Source organism: Salvelinus alpinus, chromosome 11, assembly GCF_045679555.1.
Source record: "Salvelinus alpinus chromosome 11, SLU_Salpinus.1, whole genome shotgun sequence".
NCBI classification, from domain to species: domain Eukaryota; kingdom Metazoa; phylum Chordata; class Actinopteri; order Salmoniformes; family Salmonidae; genus Salvelinus; species Salvelinus alpinus.
The window spans coordinates 56,527,461-56,550,806 of record NC_092096.1 but is presented as its reverse complement, the minus strand read 5'-3'; the positions used below and the strand labels follow the sequence as shown (position 1 = coordinate 56,550,806).

The 23,346-nt window shown below is 41.8% G+C and overlaps 1 protein-coding gene across 5 annotated transcripts in view; it reads right to left on the bottom strand.

Annotated features, from left to right (window-relative positions):
- Window positions 1–61: 61 nt before the first annotated feature.
- Window positions 62–23,346, bottom strand: part of LOC139534497 (dedicator of cytokinesis protein 11-like) — a 107,013-nt gene continuing 83,728 nt past the window's right edge. For 4 of the 5 annotated variants that reach the window (XM_071333673.1, XM_071333675.1, XM_071333674.1 and 1 more), the window contains 11 exons: window positions 20,830–21,045; window positions 15,947–16,004; window positions 14,237–14,343; window positions 12,324–12,446; window positions 9,690–9,803; window positions 8,251–8,397; window positions 7,784–7,994; window positions 5,453–5,643; window positions 4,233–4,333; window positions 3,781–3,919; window positions 62–2,014 (listed from right to left, as the gene is read on the bottom strand). In XM_071333673.1, the coding sequence (XP_071189774.1) occupies window positions 1,925–2,014; window positions 3,781–3,919; window positions 4,233–4,333; window positions 5,453–5,643; window positions 7,784–7,994; window positions 8,251–8,397; window positions 9,690–9,803; window positions 12,324–12,446; window positions 14,237–14,343; window positions 15,947–16,004; window positions 20,830–21,045 (1,497 nt within the window). In that variant the 3' untranslated portion in view covers window positions 62–1,924. Of the gene's footprint in view, window positions 2,015–2,814; window positions 2,831–3,780; window positions 3,920–4,232; window positions 4,334–5,452; window positions 5,644–7,783; window positions 7,995–8,250; window positions 8,398–9,689; window positions 9,804–12,323; window positions 12,447–14,236; window positions 14,344–15,946; window positions 16,005–20,829; window positions 21,046–23,346 lie in introns of all 5 variants that reach the window. The other variant, XM_071333677.1, reaches the window with a different exon arrangement.

The window sequence follows — 23,346 nt, the reverse complement described above, 5'->3', positions numbered from 1 at the left end:
GCTTGAACATCATAATAATAAAGTGAATAATAACTAAATGAATAAAGTTAATACAACTAACTTTTTAGCAAAAACATTTTTATTGAAAAATGGCTTAACAAAGATATGTTGAACAAGCATCTGTACTTAGATACCGTGTAATTACAATGGCAAATCAAAATCAGACACAATCAGAGAAATAAGACTATTCTCAAACCAATGCAACCATTGGTCCAGAAACAGCACAAACATAAATATGTAGCTACACGCACGCACGCACGCACCTTTCTTCTTTTACAGCAAAACATATTATATACATCTGCATATTATTATCATCTATCTGCTCATTTCAGTGTAGCACTTGTGAAATACTGTACAATCAGCATGTGTTGGAGTTGTATTATTACTTGAAATAGGACAGGATACTTTTTTTCTGAGGAGATATGTAGGGACTAGTAGATCAATAGGTCCAGCCAGCTGATAGATCCCTCAAATTCAAATCTGAACCTCAAAGTCAGTTCCACTGCTTTTTCCCCATTGTTCCCCTCCAATCAGGGATTGATTAGACCTGGGATACCAGGTGGGTGCAATGAATGATCAGGTAGAACAGAAAACCAGTAGTACTCTGGACCTTGTAAGGTAAGATTTGAATACCCCTGTGATAGAGACATCAATCAAAATCAACAGCCTGGTCCCACAATAATTGGTCTTTTGACCAATCAGATAAGAATTACACTGCCTGTGTAAACGCAGCCTATGAGTTGGCAAGACAGCACCAACAGATCTGGGACCAGGCTAATCAATCATCATTGACTTAATGTCAAAGAACACACCCCATGTCAGAACATAAAGTTCAACAACTGAAGAAACTGTCTGAGCATTGGGTTATTACAGAGTGACGGACAATTTGACATCATAGAGTATACTGCATTAAACCTTACTGTACATCTTTCTTATAGACTAATACAGACAACTGATGGGTTACTGTTTGTTTGTTCCTTAAACATCAGCAATATAAGCCACCTTAGACCATTGCAGAATAGACTCCCAGCACTTAAGTGTAATGCATTTGCTCTCTGAAGCAACCATTTAATGAAGTGTGCAAGGCAAATAACAGCTTTGCATTGATTATGGACAAAAGGCAGCCTTTACCTGGGTCGTGTTCAGCAGGGCACACCGTAGCCAAATGGTTTGCAACGTAACACAATAATCTGTGTTTTTATTGGACAAATTCAGGTAGTAGTACCGCCCTGTTTCAAAACATTCCATCCCTACTGAACACACCCAGATGATGCACATACCATACGTGACTTATCTCTTTAGAAGGTAGGTAGGCTAATATCTGCAGTGTAAAGTGTTAACACCATAGAAACCGTTTCTATTTGAATGGTCAACACTGCCTTTGATTGGAGAGGTTAAGTCAATCTGCATAGAGCTTTGAGTTGCAACAGTCCAGAATTTAAACAAATAAAACATTACAAAATAACATCTCCCCCTCGCCTTTAAAGAATACAAGTCATTCAAGAATCTTGTAGTTCAAGAGAAAAAAGTGCAATGTCACCTAATACATGACTCAACAGCAAGACCTGACATTTGATAAATCTCGTAATATCGGTAGTACATAATACATTCTCCAAATACTGCTAGCACACAGATGGGCCAAGATATCAGAATACCTCGGCTGTCGTATCAGACATCTTGGTGAGCTCAGTTACGTAACACTATTCAGGAAGTTTGAGAAGGCAAATGGGAATAGCAAGGCCAATATGCCAAGTCATACTGAACAGTGCTAATCCCAAAGTACATTATAAACAGGTTTCCAGTTTGTGGTGTGGAGCGAGGGAGTCGACAAGTCCAGTTTGCATCCAACTAGCAGAGGGTGTGTGTGTGTGTGTGTGTGTGTGGGGGGGGGGGGGGGGTAGCTCTACTCTGTGTTACGGTCACTTTAGCCCAGGTCTGTAGACGTCCCACTGATGGCACGGAATACGTGTAAGGAGTTCTGGAGCAGTGAACGCATCATATCCTCCTGGAAGATCTAGGGTGACAGAGTCAGATAAAACATCATACATCATTACCATCATTGGTCAACCAGTCATGTGATAGCAATACATGTGTCGCAGGGATACACGCATATAATGGAGTTTTTGAAAAGGAATGACAAATCCACACGTTATTGCTGTCAAAACGGAGCCCAGGGCGTCTTGCCAGAACAGCATGGGGACACAGACCTGCGTTCAAATACATTGAGCGTTTGTAAAGCCACCTGGAGTGATTGGAGGTTTGATGCGGACACACCCAGACAGACACACCGTTGCCACATACACTGAGTGGACAAAACATTAAGAACACCTTCCTAATATTGAGTTGCACCCCCCTTTTCCCTACATGGTGTCGAAAGCATTCCACAGGGATGCTGGTACATGTTGACTTCAATGCTTCCCACAGTTCTGTCAAGTTGGCTGGATGTTCTTTGGGTGGTGGACCATTCTTGATACACACAGGAAACTGTTGAGCGTCAAAAACCAATCCATGTCTAAACTGTCTCAAGGCTTAAAAATCCTTCTGTATCCGGTCTCCTCCCCATCATCTACACTGATTGAAGTGGATTTAACAAGAGACATCAATAAGGGATCATAGCATTCACCTGGATTCACCTGGTCCATCTATGTCATGGAAAGAGCAGGTGTTCCTAATGTTTTGTACACCCAGTGAATATCAACCCACAAACAGCTTTACTCACTGACTGAGTAAAGGGAGGTTAAGGAGGTGATGACCAGTGTATGTTCCAAGTAGAAATAAAAATGCAACATAACTCCACAGAGGGTGTCACATTACCTGGCATTTCTTAAATCTAAGGCGCAGTAAGGGGCAGCATAGAAAGAAGAAAGGGACAAGTTAGTGCTATGGACAGAAAAGTCAAGAAAACATTAAGACACAAAAACACTTTTAATTTGCTACCAAAATACAGTCAGGAGAAAGAGATGTGAGAGAAAAATAGATTCAGGTCATGAGATATGACCTTGGTCAAAGAGGACCATTATTGCGGCAGGTAGTCTAGCGGTTAAGAGCGTTGGGCCTGTAACCGACAGGTTGCTGGTTCCCTGAGCAGTCTAGGTTACAAAAATCTGTCGATGTTCCCTTGAGCAAGGCACTTAACCCTAATTTCTCCTGTAAATTGCTCTCGGTAAGAGTGTCTGCTAAATGACAAAGGGTTTTCTGGTATTTGCTTGAGAGAAAGAGAGGGATGAGAGCCTAGGAGTGTGGTCAGGAATATTATGAGAGCCAGAGCCCAAAATAAAGAATTTCTGTTTGTCATCTTATGTGCATCTGTATGTGTTTGTAAGGCTGACAGGGGCTATGATTATGGGGAGTCCCCCATGTCACCTGTTCATGGATGTCTGGCAGCTCCTTCCCCTCCCCCCATGTCACCTGTTCATGGATGTCTGGCAGCTCCTCCCCCCCCCCCCCCCATGTCACCTGTTCATGGATGATGTCTGGCAGCTCCTCCCCCTCCCCCATGTCACCTGTTCATGGATGATGTCTGGCAGCTCCTCCCCCTCCCCCATGTCACCTGTTCATGGATGATGTCTGGCAGCTCCTCCCCCATGTCACCTGTTCATGGATGATGTCTGGCAGCTCCTCCCCCTCCCCCATGTCACCTGTTCATGGATGATGTCCGACAGCTCCTCCCCCTCCCCCCATGTCACCTGTTCATGGATGATGTCTGACAGCTCCTCCCCTCCCCCCATGTCACCTGTTCATGGATGATGTCTGACAGCTCCTCCCCTCCCCCCATGTCACCTGTTCATGGATGATGTCTGACAGCTCCTTCACCATGTCTTTGAAGTTGCCCTTCAGGCCCTCGTGGTACTCAAACTGGTCCTCCTTGATCAGACGCTCGTTGATGTCCAGCGCCATGCTGCAGGCTTCCACAAACCTCCTGTGTAGACAGTACAGACACACACACACACACACACACACACACACACACACACACACACACACACACACACACACACACACACACACACACACACACACACACACACACACACACACACACACACAAACAGTTACATGGGGACAGAGGGTGGTGTTCAGCAAGTCATACTTCATCAAATATCAATACTAGTTATCCATTAAGGGGATGACATATTCAATGATTTGCTCCACAACTTGTTGAGTGTGAGCTTTGCGGAGTAGCTGATATCTTGGCAAGGTAGTGCGTTGTCGGTTGGGTAGTCTACACATACCTGAATATCTCCTTGAGCTCCATGGCTTTCTTATTGTTGCACTTGCTGGTTTTGGAGTCGTCCAGAAAGGCTCTGGCGTACGCCATAGGACCAGCGTTAACCTGTGGCACACAAGACAAGGGAATGAGTAACAATCTTTAAGAGTAATGAATATCTTGGGTATTCAGCTTCACTCTCAGGTAGTGCTGGGTGACCACTATGCTGCCAATGGCGTCTAGATCAACACGTAGCACAACGATAACATCATTGGCTACCCTCCTGTAGGTTTAAACCCCGACCCTGTTCCTGGGGAGCTACCCTCCTGTAGGTTTTAACCCCGACCCTGTTCCTGCAGAGCTACCCTCCTGTAGGTTTTAACCCCGACCCTGTTCCTGCAGAGCTACCCTCCTGTAGGTTTTAACCCCGACACTGTTCCTGCAGAGCTACCCTCCTGTAGGTTTTAACCCCGACCCTGTTCCTGCAGAGCTACCCTCCTGTAGGTTTTAACCCCGACACTGTTCCAGGAGAGCGACCCTCCTGTAGGTTTTAACCCCGACCCTGTTCCTGCAGAGCTACCCTCCTGTAGGTTTTAACCCCGACCCTGTTCCTGCAGAGCTACCCTCCTGTAGGTTTTAACCCCGACACTGTTCCAGGAGAGCGACCCTCCTGTAGGTTTTAACCCCGACCCTGTTCCTGCAGAGCTACCCTCCTGTAGGTTTTAACCCCGACCCTGTTCCTGGCGAGCTACCCTCCTGTAGGTTTTCAATCCAACCCCAGTTGTAACTAACCTCATTCAACTTATCAACCAGCTAATTATTAGAATCAAGTGTGCTAGTTTAGGATTGGAGAGAAAACCTGCAGCACGGCAGCTCTCCAGGAGCAGGGTTGGGCAGCCCTGGACTAGCGTGACCAACATACACACAACGCACGGAGTAACGCAAGAGAGGACCAAACCCTAAAATCAAGTTCTGGCATGAAAACATGAATACCTGCATGAATGTGCAATGATCTGATACCGGTTAGAAATAACACCTACGTGTACAGGGACACAGCCCTGCAGTTTGCTGTGGTGTTAAGCTGTAGTGTTAAGGTTTGATGCTAGTATGTGGTGTTCCCTGCATGCACTAGCTGCTTCCTGTTTGGACCCCAAGGAGTGTAGCGGCTGCCTTGGCAGCAGCTAATGGGGATCCTAATGAAATACTAAACGAACAGTGATGTGGCTACAGTAAGGTCTCGTCTACCTGTACAGAGACACAGCCCTGCAGTTTGAGCTGCAGCTGGATCATGTCCACCTCCTGGGAGGAGCAGAGTTTGGTCAGCTCGGCGGTGCGCGCCTGCATCTCGTCGATGGCCACGTCCACAGGCTTCAGCTCTACCTGCTTCTCCCCCAACACCTCCACACGCTTCTTCACGTACGGAACCGTGTTGGCCGCTGGACAGGAGAAATACACATCATTCAGCATATTCGCACCCTTTCTAACATAACCTATTATCACAAATGTTTAGATCATTTCTCTAGCCTGGGGGCCAGTCTGTTACTGCTCTCTTAAGAACTTGGCTTGAAAACGACGGCAATGGCGTTGGCAAGAGCACAAACAGATTTATTCTTCGCAAAGGGCAGCGTGTTGGTCGCTGCCCAAGAGACTCACCACACACATTCAGTTCTCATATAAACACACGATAAAGTTAATTCATTATGATAACACTGGGTTACGTTTCCCATTAGTGTTTCCTTTATTCTCCTTGTATGGGATTGTGTTGGCAGCTCGGAGGGGAGCAAATAGCACAGTTCCCAGGTAGCTTCTTTATTCTGGAGTCATTTGTCACACAACTTTCACCTTCTCTTGGTTTTCTGAGAAACTCTCACACTTTTAGGAAGCTAGAGTCTACTAACTGGCAGCCCTGGGTCAAATATACGAACAGGTCATCTTGTACCACAATTTTACCACAACAACATTGAGTCAACATCACTAAACAAACAAACCACACATGATAATGCTTTTACTGCATAGTGGTCTATTTGTAACATCCTGTGTGTCAGGTCTGTGGGTAGAAATGTTGACAGATATTTGAGACAGGCGTGCCAGCTGTTGTTTAATGTCAGTTATGACAGTGGGGTAATCATGAAATGGCTAATGACAATGGTCAATCAAAATGTCTATATCATCATGTGATAAAACAATTGCAGTGGATATAAGCCATTTAAATGGCCCTATAGCGCTTCAGTTATCAAATGTATTGTAATGCTGGTACCCTCATAAGCGGAATTAGCCAGTGGTTAGCTGTAAACGTTCTCTGTCAATTCTAAGGAATGATGTTTACTACTGTTAAAGGAAAAAGCCACTGAAAAACTCTACTTTGGTATTTTATTCATTAGTCCTCTGTTGATACAGTCCCAAAATGTTTTGCATCACAGCAGTCAAGTTTTCAAGATATCGAGTCCAGGCGCTGTCGCAGCCGGCCGCGACCGGGAGACCCATGGGGCGGCACACAATTGGTCCAGCGTCGTCCGGGTTAGGGGAGGGTTTGGCCAGCAGGGATGTTCTTGTCCCATCGCACACTAGCAACTCCTGTGGCGGGCCGGGCGCGGTGCACGCTGACACAGTCGCCAGGTGCACTGTGTTTCCTCCGACACATTAGTTCGGCTGGCTTCCGGGTTAAGCGGACATTGTGTCAAGAAGCAGTGGGGCTTGGCTGGGTTGTGTTTCGGAGGACGCACGGCTCTTGACCTTCGCCTCTCCTGAGTCTGTACGGGAGTTGCAGCGATGGGACAAGAATGTAACTACCAATTGGATACCATGAAATTGGGGAGAAAAAGGGGTAAAAAACCCCCAAAAACTTTCAAGAAGCAAACAAAGTGTCACCGGCCACATCATCATGATGATGCAAAATGGACAAAAGAAACTATGGACTAATGAAAAAAATATCAAAATATAGTTTTTGAGTGGAGTTTTCCTTTAAGGGTAATGTGGAACCGATGTCACCATCATTTCTTGTCTCTAGCCTAGTGCTTTAAAAAGTTGTGGTATGAAGTCAGTGGGTTTCTGAACTTGCAGTAATTCTCAAATAGTTTAGATGTTAGTGTAGCTCATCTAATAAGAAATTAAACAAGCTGTGTGCACAGTGGATGAAGGTTTTAATTGAAAAGCTTGTATACTTCTTTGTCTCCAGTGCAACACACAAACAGTGGTATTCTGTTTGTCTAAACAAGGTTGAAATATGGAGGTTTTGGTCATAGAGAGGTCGTAAAAATGTTGTAAAGCAAACAAACTTGTTGAAATAAGGTTTTTGTAGGTGTGTTAATAATGGTTTTACTAGGCGGCTTCCACCCGGGTTACGTAACCCTGCACCTTAGAGGCTGCTGCCCCATATACATAGACAAATAACATTTTATTTGAAGAGGTTGTAAAGCTAACTAACTATTTGTAAGCGTTTTCTTTGTTGTAAAAGAGGTTAAGTCGTTTTAAGCTAACTGGTTTTAACTATGTCGGTTGTAATGAAGTTTCAAAGCTAACTCATTCTTTAAAATGGTTTTAAAGAGGCTGTAAAAAGAGGTTGTGAAGCTAACTAACTTGTGAGTACGCTCCTCCTCTTGCATTGCTCCTCCACCCCACCATGTTTTTTCCCCGTCAGCGTGTATGGCGTTTCGAACACAAAGCGGTTGATGTTGTGGCACTTCTCAAAGTCCGTCTTCTTCTCTGGACAGTCCTTCTCGTCAAAGTAAGGCTTGACGAAGGTGACCTGGATGTAGGCGAACTTGGTGTCTAGGTCTTTGGGGTTGACCTGTTGGAGATAGGAGATTGGTATGGTTGGGCTTGTTAGATAGAACCGACTGGAGGGTGTTTCCAACTCCAATAAAGGAAGCAAACTATTTGTTTGCACTATTTACCCCTTTTAGGAACCTGTAGGCAGTGTCCCAAATGGCAGCCTATGCCCTATATAGTAGACTACTTTTGACCAGGGCCCATAGGACTCTGGTCAAAAGTAGTGTACTAAATAGGGAATATGGTGCCATTTGGGACACCATCATAGTTACTACCTTGTTGGAGTCTTGGATGATCTTGACGCTTTCCGTTCCAAACTTGTCCCCGTAGAGCCCTAGAAGGCGCTGAGAGATCTCTGATAGGCCAGTGAGTTTGGGCTCCTTGTACACATACTCCTTACCGTCCTCCTCCTCGAAGTAGCCCTGTCAACAACACAAAGTAGCCATTGGAGGCGGTGGGGTGTTCATGCTGGCTATGTTGCATTACTAAGCAGGGAAAACAACAACAGCTGCAGCCTACTCAGGAGGAAAATATTCAGTCATAATTCAACTAGTCTCTCAAATGTGCAATAAATACAAATCAAATCAAATGTATTTATAAAGCCCTTCTTACATCAGCTGATGTCACAAAGTGCTGTACAGAAACCCAGCCTAAAACCCCAAACAGCAAGCAATGCATTATATAACACATGTATAATGCTGTGACTGATATTTCCTGGAATATGTTGTAATATGGCTTTACAGCTGTGCTTTTCTCAAAATGTATAATATATACATTTTTAACAATATCTTTATTGGCTTTTTTTTAATGTACTGTACAGCATCAGAAAACATTACAATTAAACACAAATTCATAATTTTCTAACATCCATCTATTTGAAACAAGGTTGTCCTTTTTGTGCTACTGTAAAGTAACTGAGACACTCATTGGGCTTTAGGAATCGCCAAACAACTCAAAATACAAAACATCACATATAGACTCAGATACACATCATCCCTTATATATCTGAAAAGAGAAGTGAAACCCTAATCTAAGACTTCTAGGTGTTTTTTTTCGCCGTTTAAGCCCTGTCACAACCATCCTCCTCAGAGGCTACTAGCCTCTAAGGGATTGGTGTAATTCCACCTTCATCTAATCTCCATCTGTCAGGTAGGGAAGTTACCAAGAGAGAACACCACATTTTAGGGTTCACATGCACTGGATATGGACTGATATCAGATATGGTTAAAAGATGACCACAGGTACCTCAATGATGCTACCAACAACATGACAGACCAGCACTATTGTTGTTATTTCTTCCGTAATTGATAGAAATAGTTTATTTTCTCCCCCAAAAACTAGAAGAGAGAGAGGAAGATAACACCTAAAAAATATACAACAAAAACACATGGTCTCTTTTTACTGTGACGAGTTCCCCAAGTAATGGGCACTCCATCCCTGACAGAGAAGAACCATTGGTTGAGCCAGCATACTAAACAATGATTTGCTTATAATCCGATGTCCATACTAGCATACCGGTTAATGCCCAATCCATTGTTTACTTAGAAGTGGTATGCTAGTGTGGATATCGGAAAGGAGCCAACGACTACAGTTCATCCCCAGTGTTCTCTCTGTCTGAACCAGAATAAGTGTGTTTCGCAGCTGTAAAAAGAGAATGGGAGGAAAACACAAGGTGAACTTGTGTCTTTCATCTTTTGTCCATATGCCGACCCACCTGCCCGTAGAAGGCCACTCTGAAGTAGGTCCCCAGTAGTCTCCGGCCTGTATGCATCACCTCCAGGATCTTATTGTAGGCTCTGTGCAGCGTGTCATACAGACGGCTCAGTTTCTGAAGGAAACATACACAGAACTGGGTATTAGTGTGTGTGTGTGTTTGTATGTGTGTTTGGGTGTACTTACTCATTAGTGTGCACGTCATTGTTGAGTGTATGTATGTGTGTGCGTGTACGGTTGAAAAGTTACCAGTAATTTACTTAAGTTACTGGAATCTCCTGTAATTAACATAAAATATATATCTTAACTTTGGTCATTTATACCTGAATAACTTTTAAAACATTTATTCATATATATTTTTTTATTTATTTTTTATATCTGTGTCCATGTTGTCCATGAGTTTCTAGTAGATAGACCATATGGTTCAAGAGAAAATAGCATAATTAATTTTTTAAAAAGCATTTAAATTAACTCTGCAACTATTGAGTTTTCACAACTGCCACCAGTTTGGCGCTGAAACATTGATAACAAATACATTTGGACATAGTAAATAAATAAATAAGGATTTAAGAAAAATGTAAATATATTTCCCTGATATTAAACACGGATATTAAACACCAAAGGTATTCACTAAGTCGATGGTTTATATTTAGGATAATATTTTACAGCTTTGTCATTCAATTTTGTATTATTTCATATACACTGAATAATAATTTAAACACAACATATACAGTTTTGGTCCCATATTTCATGAGCTGAAATAAAAGATCCCTGAAATTTTCCATATGCACAAAATCCTTATTTCTCTCAAATGTTCGTGCTCAAATTTGATTACATCCCTGTTAGTGAGCATTTCTCATTTTGATGGAGTGTGCCATTGGCATGCTGACTGCAGGAATGTCCACCAGAGCTGTTGCCAGATAATTTAATGTTCATTTCTCCAACGTCGTTTTAGAGAATTTGGCAGTACGTCCAACCGGCCTCACAACCACAGACCCCGCCCGTGTATGGCGTCGTGTGGGCAAGTGGTTTGCTGATATCAACATTGTGAACAGAGTGCCCTAACACTAACCACTAGGCTACCTGAAGTACCCAAAACGGTCAAAAAATGTCTTAAAATAGATTACATAAAATCCTTGAAAGATACCAAAATTTGTGTAATTTACTGGTAAACTTTGAAAGTTTACAGCAATATTCCATCTAATTCTTTACAGCACTGAGCAAATGTCAGGTCTGCTGAGTGCAAACTTGAATGTCGCGTTTACTGTGAACACTGAGGCTGTACCCACGTTTTACGCTCGTAGGAAGCAATCATTCCCCTACTACTGACTACAAATGATCTATAACAGAGCTAATAACTCACTAACTAGCAAAGGACATGAACAAAATGTGCACACGTGGCTACATGCAGCTCTTGCTTTGATCTCAAAACAAGCGCATCTACTCATGACCACTGCTGTAAACACTGTCCAGTTCAAAGTAAATGGCACAGATCCATATATGGCAATGATCTATTTGCATATAGGCCTACTGCAGCTCTGATTGGTTATGCCACACCGGTCTGTGTAGAATACGGGCTTAGTCATGCCAATAGAATCCTACTCCGATGCGTTCTGCCCACCACAAAAAGTTAGTTTTGTTATGTTGCATTGAAAGTGGCTAATATCACATTAATTAGATCACAATTGCCACAGTAAAGGGAAATATTGATAGTGTTAACTTACAGGGAAAACGCCTCTCTCCCTGGGCTGATATTTCTTCTGCACTCTGTGCAGCTATCCCGGGGAGCTGCGCTGTCTGCGCAATCGCGCAGCTTAGAGGAAACATTGGTTTCCAGTAATGTACCCTCCCTTTGCAACCCTGTGTGTGTATGAGTGCGTATGAGTGTGTGTGTGTGTGATATTTTCGGGAACTACGACACTGCATGACATTTACAGTAAATCAGCAGGAGGCTTATGTACCACCCTATTAAAACAAAATCTGTGTCTCACTCCTCAGAGCGAGAGAGAGAACAGAAATCGGCCAAAGGAATGTGCCACTGGCAACAGACACAACACAGTCAGCATTCCAAATGGCACCCTATTCCCTATTTAGTGCACTACTTTTGACCAGGGCCTATAGAGGCTTTGGTCAAAAGTAGTGCCCTACTTAAAAAACAAAGCCAGAGCCAAAGAGAAGACAGTCCTAGCATGAGAAGATGGCGAGTGGAACATGATTAGGGTAAACTTCTCATGGACAGTATTTTAGTTTGAGGACTTATTCCATAAACTGACTGGCTGAGCTTATTTATGCTGTATAAACACAAGGGACAGAGTAGTGGAAAGCTTCACAGAGACAAACAGGAAGTCGTCAATATTGTCTGTGCCCTTTAATGTAATTGTCTCAATCTGACAATAGAATCCTTATTGTGGGATTCACAAAGTAGCCCTTTTCCCACGGACAACTGCATTGTATCACAGAATGGTTTTGGGTATTTTAAAAACTTCTACTGCTACAACTAATTCAGACAGATAGACTCCTCTCACAGCTGCTTCCAGTTTACAAAGACACTGCGTAAACATTGTTCTTGATGATTACATTTACATTTCAGTCTTGTTTATGTGTGTATGGTTGTGTGTGTTTGTTTGGCTCGTACCTGGAACTCGTGGCGTCTCTCGTAGACAGGGATAATGAGCTTGGCGATGTGTGTAATCAGCTCGTATCTCTCTGCCTTCCACAGCGCCTCTACACACAGCTCTAGACGCTCCACTAAGACCTCCTGTAGGGCAGACCAGGAAACACAGTCAGTGAAAACAGCCAGGGCCAAGCCAACATCAATAGGCATCAGCGGATTACAAGCTAGAGCCTGCTATATTGGTGTACATTGCCTTCAGAAAGACTTATTCTACATTTTGTTGTGTTACAGCCTGAATTCAAAATAGATTACATAAATTCTTACCAATCTAAACACAATACCACATTATGACAAAGTGAAAACATGTTTTTAGAAATTTTAGCAAATTTATTGAAAAATAAATACAGAAATAGCTCATTTACATAAGTATTCACACCCTTGAGTCAATACATGTTAGAATCACTAATGGCAGCAATTACAGCTGTGAGTATTTCTGGGTAAGTCTCTAAGAGCTTTGCACACCTGGATTGTATAATATTTTCACATTATTCTTTAAAACATTCTTCAAGCTCTGTCAAGTTGATCATTGCTAGAGAGACATGTTCAACCCTTTCCATTGATTTTCAAGCCGATTTAAGTCAAAACTGTAACTAGGCCACTCAGGAACATTCAATGCCTTCTTGGTAAGCAACTCCAGTGTATATTTGGCCTTGAGTTTTAGGTTATTGTCCTGCTGAAAGGTGAATTTGTCTCCCAGTGTCTGTTGGAAAGCAGACTGAACCAGGTTTTCCTCTAGGATTTTGCCTGTGCTTAGCTCTATTTAGTTTATTTTTATCATTAAAAACTTCCTAACTCTTGTCGATGACAAGCATACCCATAACATGATGCAGCCACCACCATGCTTGAAAATATGAAGAGTGCTACTAAAAAATCATGTTAAACACTACTATTGCACAGAGTGAGTCCATGCAACTTGTGACTTGTTAAGCACATTTTTACTCCTGAATGTATTTACGCTTGCCATAACAAAGGGGTTGAATACTTACTGACTGAAAACATTTCACCTTTTCATTTCTTATTAATTTGTAAACATTTCCAAAAATATAATTCCACTCTGACATTAAGGGGTATTGTGTGTAGGCCAGTGATACAAAATCTCAATTTAATCTATTTTAAATTTAGGCTGTAACACAACAAAATGTCAAAAAGTCAAGGCATAGGAATAATTTCTGAAGGCAAGGTAAACAAAATAGGCTAAATACGGCGGTTCTAATATTGAAAGAGAATAATAAAACATGAGCTCATACACAATCATTAGAATGACCATAGGAGTTGGCAAGATAGCACAAACAGATCTGGGACCAGATCAGGAGATACAGTCAGGCCAAGCCAAAATCAACAGCTGTTATAATATGAAAGAACTATCAACCATGAACCAGAGATGAATCAACATGCTATATCGACCACCAGAGCCTTCTATTTATAGTCAATTAAAGGTAGAGTCAGTGATATGAAGTAGATGCACAAAGTAAACAGCATAGTGGGTTACTGTCCGCACCATCTAAGAGCTTTGGAGCCAGAGGCTAAACTTCTCCTCTCCTTCTGATCCCATGACTACCTTGTTGTAAGAGCGTGAAACGAAACCGTGCGCATGCACAGATACTGTGCGTGACTGTGAGAGCAAAGTCTTGCATCTTGCGCATTATCTGTGGAGCTGCACGCGCAACTTCATTTTGCTGACTCTACCGTTAACGATGTGGTTATATCAGTATGAAGATAAGATTGTCATTATATCATCACAAACGTGCGCACACACACACACACACACACACACACACACACACACACACACACACACACACACACACACACACACACACACACACACACACACACACACACACACACACACACACACACACACACACACACACCTCTGTGTAGTAGACGTCCTGCATTCCTGTGTCTTCCTTCATGGCGGCCTCCTCCTCGATGTTCAGAGTGATCCTCTTGAAGGCTGCCAGGCCACTGGGGAACATCTCTGAAAGAAAAACAACAATAACAATAGCAACAAAAGACAGACCTCCAGTCCCTATATATGTACATCATTCTTTCACCCAATATTGGGTGTAGGAGGGAAGTAGACAGCACTTCAGCCAACATGAGACGAGGCCCAGCACATTATTTAGGAGAGGCATTCTCAGACTGTGTTGCTGCTCCAAGTGACGTTCTTTATTATGGTGTCAGTGGTTGATGTATTAAAGGATTTCCAGTAAATATATGGAGCATGTATTAAATCATGAACAAGAACAGCAATGACACTGTAGACGCTGTGATTATGATTCAGTTAAATGTGTGGATTTATTTCGGACCTGTTGCTGGGCAGACTGAAAGATAAGATGTTGTTTTTCATGCTGTGATATCATGCATCAGTTCAATGTTGTCTCGCTTTGTTTGGAAATTAGCTAGACAGCTCCCCTCGGACTGCCACACAGAATAAATATGAGCCTGCGCCGAGAAGCACGAGATTAACTCCACTCAACTTTCTACAGTTTTCCCCTTTAGTTAACACTATCAACTTGTCACTCTACTGTGTAATATACAGAACAAAAACGAACTATGCAAGATTCACAGACCGGTGCGCCATAACCAATCAGAGCTGCAGTAGGCCTATATGCAAATAGCCATTGCCATATATGGATCTGTGCCATTCACTTTGAACTGGACTGTGTTCAGGCTACAGTATAAGCGTGTAGACACACTTGTTTTGAGATCAAAGTGAGAGCTGCATGTAGCCACGTGTGCACATTTGTTCATATTCTTTGCAAGTTAGCGAGTTATTAGCCCAGTTATAGCTAATTTCTAGTCAGCAATGAGGGAGTGGTTGCTTCCTACAAGAACACAAAATGTGTACATTTTTAGCCATCTTTGAAAAGTGAGTCAAGTAAATAGCTTTTTTATGTCATAATGGGGCAGTGTTGTATTTTGAGACAGGCTTGAATGAGCTAAGTAGTCAACAGGCAGAGCGTAGCATATTTGTCAGATTCTCTGTAATAATGGTATGGCAATAAAAATAAATTGTATTTTGTAAAGTGGTTTCTTGCATCAAACAACAACAACATTTTCAGTCACCTCCTTGTCTGAAGGATAAGTGGATAAACAGGTTAATGTCAAGCCCTGCATGTTTTTTATTTTATTTTTTTAAGTCTCATGGAATGTAGGCCTACATTGAACATGCGGGTACAGCCTCAGTGTTCACAGTAAACGTGCGACGAGAAGTTGCACAGAATATTCACAACGTTCAAGTTTGCGCACCAGCGGACCTGAAATTTGCTCAGTGCGGAAACAAATTAGAGGGAACATTGGGGACAGGTTTGTTAAGTACAAAGTATCCTGGCTGGACAAAATTAAGATCTTATAATAGGCTAAAACAGGTGCCACGCCTTTAGTCCATTGTGGAGTAAACAGAATTCCAACATACTGTTGATTATTTATTTATTTATAAAAATGTAATTAAAGTAATACCTCTAATAATAATGTAAAAAGACAATGTGAAGTGACAAAAATGTAACAACACTGTAAAGTGTTACACAAGTGGAGTGAAACGAGTTGCGTAAATGGGAGGTGGGGAAAGACAGTCTTACTTTTCCTGTTGAGGTATTCTGCCACCAACGCAGCAACATGGATGTAACACATAGCAGCCTGTGGAGACACGCCAAACAGTGGTTACTGGGGTTAGGCACTCAACTGACACAGGCAAAACCCTAGAGTACAACTTTACCCACACCCACATGTAAACACAAGAGAATGCAAACACACACACACAACCTGTTTCATAACGTGTTGTCATCGAGAAGGAGGAATACTTGGCCTTAACCATGAACCTGCCTGACAACAGAGGTTTTTAGACCAAGTTCACTGTCTGGCTACAGCGGTTCTAAACCTCAAGGTTTTTAGACCAAGTTCACTGTCTGGCTACAGCGGTTCTAAACCTCAAGGTTTTTAGACCAAATTCACTGTCTGGCTACAGCGGTTCTAAACCTAGAGGTTTTTAGACCAAATTCACTGTCTGGCTACAGCGGTTCTAAACCTAGAGGTTTTTAGACCAAATTCACTGTCTGGCTACAGCGGTTCTAAACCTCAAGGTTTTTAGACCAAATTCACTGTCTGGCTACAGCGGTTCTAAACCCAGAGGTTTTTAGACCAAATTCACTGTCTGGCTACAGCGGTTCTAAACCTAGATGTTTTTAGACCAAATTCACTGTCTGGCTACAGCGGTTCTAAACCCAGAGGTTTTTTGACCAAATTCACTGTCTGGCTACAGCGGTTCTAAACCTAGATGTTTTTAGACCAAATTCACTGTCTGACTACAGCGGTTCTAAACCTAGAGGTTTTTAGACCAAGTTCCAGAAAACCATTACTTTCCTAGACTCTGACAAACACTTTGGAGAATCCCTGGATACTCCAACCCCCCCCCCCCCCGTGCAATTTTATTTTATATTTTAAATGCTACTGTAGGTAGCGTTAATTAGCACTAGTCGGCTGTACCTTTGCCAAAACGCCGGTATTTTTCATCCTATAGCTTGTTCTCCATCTTCTTCTTAATAGTGAGCCAACAGGTTTTCAGCACTTTTATTTCCATGACTGATCAAAACTCATTTTTTTCATGACTCTCTCTTGTCCCTCTGTAGCAGACATATAGTGAGCAATATGTGTGTAACATCAAATCGCAATAAAATTGCAGTACGGAATCTCAATACAATTGTAAGAATCACAATACATGCCGTATCAGCACCTAAGTATCATGATAATATTGTAGGGTGAGGTCCTTGGCAATTCCCAGCCCTAAAAGTCTGTGGTTGGAACGGTTTGTTACAGACATTTACATACTGTACATATCAGATTCCTTCTGCACAGCACACACACTTAAAAAGACAAAGTTCAAGTAGAGTGCTGGGATATTCAGTTCTAACTGCCACGTGATGTAAGTCATTGGCGTTAACTCAAGCATACTGTATTTCCTAAGTATTTTCCACTGATACAATTATATATGTTACAATAAAGTGTTATTTCCTGAGCATGTTGAATCCTTTAGTCATATCGGTTGTGATCAACAGGCACCCTATTCTCTATATACAGTAGCTAGTGCACTACTCTTGACTATGGCCCTGGTCAAAAGTAGTGCACTATATAGGGAATAGTCATGTGAGATCACCATCTTAGCTATGTTTATTTGAAACTAAATTCTAAACCAATATTGACAGTCAGACACTGGCACACAGCCACAGCAGTATGAGTCTTGGTTTACACTAACTGCTTAAGTACTCAGTGTATGAAGAAGCCACAAACAGACAGACAGACAGAGAGAGAGAGAGTGAGAGAGCACAGGCTCCCTGATGGATGAACGCAATGTCAATAGTTCCTCAGGGCTGCAAATAAAAGGCATTATACAAACCACCTCAGCATACAGCACAGTTACAACTTACAAATATATGCTTAGCAAAAGCTTTTATGCAAAGTGACATACAGTACAGTAAGTGCAGTAACAACTCAGCCACCTCGTCCCCTGAGCACTGTCCTAGAAAAAGAGTTGGCTCATGCCCCAATGCCCTGCAGGACAGTGTGGACTTTGTACTGACCCAGAGTCAGATATCTGTATTGTGTTTAGTGTTTAGTGTTGCACGGTATAACTTCTGTACTCTTTAGATACTAGAAAATGAAAAACGGTTCAGTACTAGAATTTCTGTTACTTTCGGTACTTCTGTCAAATGTGTCTCACGGATCAACTCTGTCTATCATCACAGCTGATGTCCCCCTTATAGTGCAAAAGAACCGTGACTGCTCCACTTAACCTGTACTGGGTGTCTGGGCTGCATCATGTTAGCGCCCAACTCATGCTGCAGAAGTTAACACACTTGAATAATGCGACAAGACATGTAGAAATGTTGAAACTGTTAATTACTGTTCGCAAAACAATGTCAAAGCTGATTCAAAGCTGATTGCCACTTAAAATCGGTCTCCCTATCAGGTCTCTACCAAAGATTACATATAGAGAGCAATAGTAATCTTTTTGTAGGCACTAACTCCTCCATGGGTTGTTGGACAAAGCCTACGGGGAAAATGAATGGAATTTTTGTAGGGTTTTTGGATAAACGCTGAAAATAAAGTCTGTGGTAAACACAGGCTTAGGAGATCTTATACGCTTTGATCTATGAGATAATCTACATCAGCTAAAGTACATTTTTATAAACTTTTAAGCAATTATGTAATACAAAAAGGCACATAAAGTACATAAAGGCTTCATAATTAATAAAGGTCATGTTAACTGAATGATATTATCTCATAGAACAAAATGTATAAGATCTCCTAAGCCTGTGTTAACTTCTTTGGGTTAGGGGGCAGTATTTTCACGTCCGGATGAAAAGCGTGCCCAGAGTAAACGGCCTGCTCCTCAGCCATAAAAGCTAGAATATGCACATTATTAGTAGATTTGGATAGAAAACACTCTGAAGTTTCTAAAACTGTTTGAATGATGTCTGTGAGTATAACAAAACTCATATGGCAGGCAAAAACCTGAGAAAAAATCCAACCAGGGAAGTGGGAAATCTGAGGTTGGTCGATTTTCAACTCAGCCCCTATTGAAGATAGTGGGATATTGGTAATGTTGCACTTCCTAAGGCTTCCACTAGATGTCAACAGTCTTTAGAACCTTGTCTGATGCTTCTACTGTGAAGTGGGGCCGAATGAGAGGGGATTGAGTAAGGTCTACCATGACCTGAACATGCGCTGACCATGCGCGTTCATTCGTCGTGAGTTTGGAAAGTGTACTGAACGCTAGAACAACAAGAAGGAATTTGGACATAAATGATGGACATTATCGAACAAAACAAACAATTATTGTGGAACTGGGATTCCTGGGAGTGCATTCTGATGAAGATCATCAAAGGTAAGTGAATGTTTATAATGTTATTTCTGGTTTCTGTTGACTCCAACATGGCGGCTAATTTGACTCTTGTTCTGAGCTCCGTCTCAGATTATTGCATGGTTTGCTTTTTCCGTAAAGTTTTTTTGAAATCTGACACAGCGGTTGCATTAAAACTTCTTATGGCTGCAATCCCGGTAACGGGATGATATGACAACAGCCAGTGAAAGTGCAGGGCGCCAAATTCAAAACAGAAATCTCATAATTAAAATTCCTCAGACATACATGTTTCTTATACCATTTTAAAGGTAATCTTGTTGTTAATCCCACCAAAGTGTCCGATTTCAAATATGCTTTTCAGCGAAAGCACTACAAACGATTATGTTAGGTCACACCAAACCACAATAAGCACAGCCATTTTTCCAGCGAAAGATAGCAGTCACAAAAAGCAGAAATATAGCTAAAATGAATCACTAACCTTTGATGATCTTCATCAGATGACACTCATAGGACTTCATGTTACACAATACACTGTGTCTAGAAGTTATTTTCGGTCATAAGAGATGGTAGCGGCAACATTATGTACAAAATTAGTAAAAAAAATAAGTTACAAACAACGCAGATAAATGAACAAAACAACACAATCGGTTGGGGGCACGTAAAACGTCTGCCTTCTGCTCCGGTGCCATCTTTCCACTCTAGCTTCCTGCAGTTAGTCTAGGCGTATGGTCAAGGAAATGGGTTTTGCTAGGGATAGCTTGAGCTGACAATGGCTTGGTGATAAAAACCTAAAGTTAGCATTTCATAGACAAGATATGGCGTGTGTGACCCGTGATAGAGATAGCCTGGAAGAGTTTAGAACAATGCCTCATTGTCTCATCTTCCTGGCATCTGGGAAACTAAGCCGGGTTGGGGGTAAAACACCATCCTGTGTATATAACCAAGGTGGCTTATGGGAGTTGGAACCAGTCTGACTAAGCATTTTTAGGTCCTATATAACATCAGTTTTTTCATTATCAGCTAAGCAGTCGGCAACACACTTCAGAGTGTGGGTTCAACGGTTTCATTATTGCAATAATTCATCAATATTAAATAAAGATGATTCTTTAACGAAATGACCAAGTCGCTCTCAGTACTGAATTTCCACGACAGTGTGAAAAACCCAGCAGCGTTGCAGTTCTTGACACAAACCGGTGCCCCTGGCACCTACTACCATACCCTGTTCAAAGGCACTTACATCTTTTATCGCCCATTCACCCTCTGAATGGCACACATACACAATCCATGTCTCAATTGTCTCAAGGCTTAAAAATACTTCTTTAACTTGTCTCCTTCATCTACACTGATTGAAGTGGATGTAACAGGTGACATCAATAAGGGATCATAGCTTTCACCTGGATTCACCTGGTCAGTCGTTGAAATGTCGTTGAAAGAGCAGGTGTTCTTAATGCTTTATACACTCAGTGCACATATATTGTTTATATATTGTACAACATTACTTGGGTAAAAGGTCAAAGGTGTTTGAGAGCGTGTAGTACAGTACCCATAGACATACATATTCACATACAGATAGTCATACATATTTCTATACATCACTGACTGTACCTCTGAGAAATCTCCATTCTTGATGTGTGCCCGGGCCATGCTGTCCAGCCAGGTGCGTCGTAGCTCGGGGGTGGAGGCGTAGGAGCGTGCCAGGCTGTACTGCAGGTCCAGCAACATCTCCGGGTCCTTCTCATGCTCCCTCATCTGGGCCGTGGCCATCAGCACCGTCCGGATACGCTTGGTCAGTCCCTTCACTTCCCCAGCGAACGCTGTCGACTGGACACACACAGACAGAGTGAAGCAAGTGAAATTTAAAAAGGTGCCCAGAGGTGCCCAGAGTAAACTGCCTGCTCCTCAGTCCCAGTTGCTAACATATGCATATTATTATTAGTATTGGATAGAAAACACTCTGAAGTTTCTAAAACTGTTTGAATGATGTCTGTGAGTATAACAGAACTCATATGGCAGGCAAAAACCTGAGAAAAAATCCAACCAGGAAGTGGGAAATCTGAGGTTTGTAGGTTTTCAACTCGTTGCCTATCAAATACACAGTGGGATATGGGTCAGTTTGCACTTTCTACGGCTTCCACTAGATGTCAACAGTCTTTAGAACCTTGTCTGATGCTTCTACTGTGAAGTGGGGCCGAAGGAGAGGGGATTGAGTAAGGTCTGCCATGACCTGAACATGAGCTGACCATGCGCGTTCATGTGAGAGCGAGCTCTGTTCCATCGCACTTCTGAAGACAATGGAATTCTCCGGTTGGAACATTATTGAAGATTTATGTTGAAATCGGACACTGATTCAATACATCGTTTGTCATGTTTCTACTGACTGTTACGGAACTTTTTGAGATTTCGTCTGCTTTTAGTGAACACGCTTCCTGACTTTGGATTTGTTTACCAAACGCGCTAACAAAAGTAGCTATTTGGACATAAATGATGGACATTACCGAACAAAACAAACATTTCTTGTGGAAGTGGGAGTCCTGGGAGTGCATTCCGACGAAGATCAGCAAAGGTAAGTGAAGATTTATAATGCTATTTATGACTTTTGTTGACTCCACAATTTGACGGGTAACTGTATGCTTTGCTTTTGTGGATGAACGCTGTTCTCAGATGATTGAATATGGTGCTTTTGCCGTAAAGCTTTTTTTGAAATCTGACACAGAGGTTGCATTAAGAACAAGTTTATCTTTAATTATATGTAAAACATGTATCTTTCATCAGAGTTTATGATGAGTATTTCTGTTATTTGATGTGGCTCTCTGCAATTTCTCCGGATATTTTGGAGGCATTTCTGAACATTGCGCCAATGTAAACTCCAATGTAAACATAGGAGGTTTTTGTATATAAATATGAACTTTATCGAACAAAACATATATGTATTGTGTAACATGAAGTCCTATGAGTGTCATCTGATGAAGATCATCAAAGGTTAGTGATACATTTTATCTCTATTTCTGCTTTTTGTGACTCCTGTCTTTGGCTGGAAAAAGGCCTTGTGATTTCTGTGATTTTGCGGTGACCTAACATAATCGCTTGTGGTGCTTTCGCTGTAAAGCCTTTTTGAAATCGGACACTGTGGTGGGATTAACAAGAAGTGTATCTTTAAAATGGTGTGAAATACTTGTATGCTTGAGGAATTTTAATTATGAGATTTCTGTTGTTTGAATTTGGCGCCCTGCACTTTCACTGGCTGTTGTCATATCGATCCCGTTAACGGGAGTGCAGCCCTAAGAATACAGTATGTATGCTATTGTCCCGACTGTTGATCTGGCTGTGTCAAAACTACAGTCAGATTTTATAGGTATGTAGGAATCCCTTGCTGATTTAAAACTTGTGCTTATTACGGGCAAAAATGAAATACATGTTGTTTTTAAACTCTCGTAAGAATGTTTCAGATGAACTAAATGTTCACTCATTAGATGGTTCTCCAATCGAATGTGTTCCCGCATATATTTACAGTACCAGTCAAAAGTTTGGACTGGTTCAAGGGTTTTTCTTTATTTTACAAATTTCTACATTGTAGAATAATAGTGAAGACATAAAAACTATGAAATAACACATATAGAATCATGTAGTAACCAAAAAAGTGTTAAAATGTATTTTAGATTCTTCAAAGTAGCCACCCTTTGCCTTGAGGCAGCTTTGCACAATCTTGGCATTCTCTCAACCAGCTTCACGAGGAATGCTTTTTCAACAGTCTTGAAGGAGTTCCCTCATATGCTGAGCACTTGTTGGCTGCTTTTCCTTCACTCTGCACTCCAACTCATCCCAAACCATCTCAATTGGGTTGAGAAGGATAACAGGAGGGGATGTGGATGGTGATAGAAGGTTAACTATAAGTTCTGGAGGAGAGCCACATTCATGGTTAGAAAAGCAGCATGATACTCTAACCTTGTTTGAACATGATTTGTGTGTATTAGTAGTAGCAATAAGGAGAGAGGTTGGTTTATGCCCTATTGGGGTGGGGAACCGTGACATATGTGGAAATAGGAAGGCAACTGTGAATAATTTTGGTAATGTGTGTTGTCACCAACAGGGATATTTGAAGCGTGACACTGGTATAAGACATAA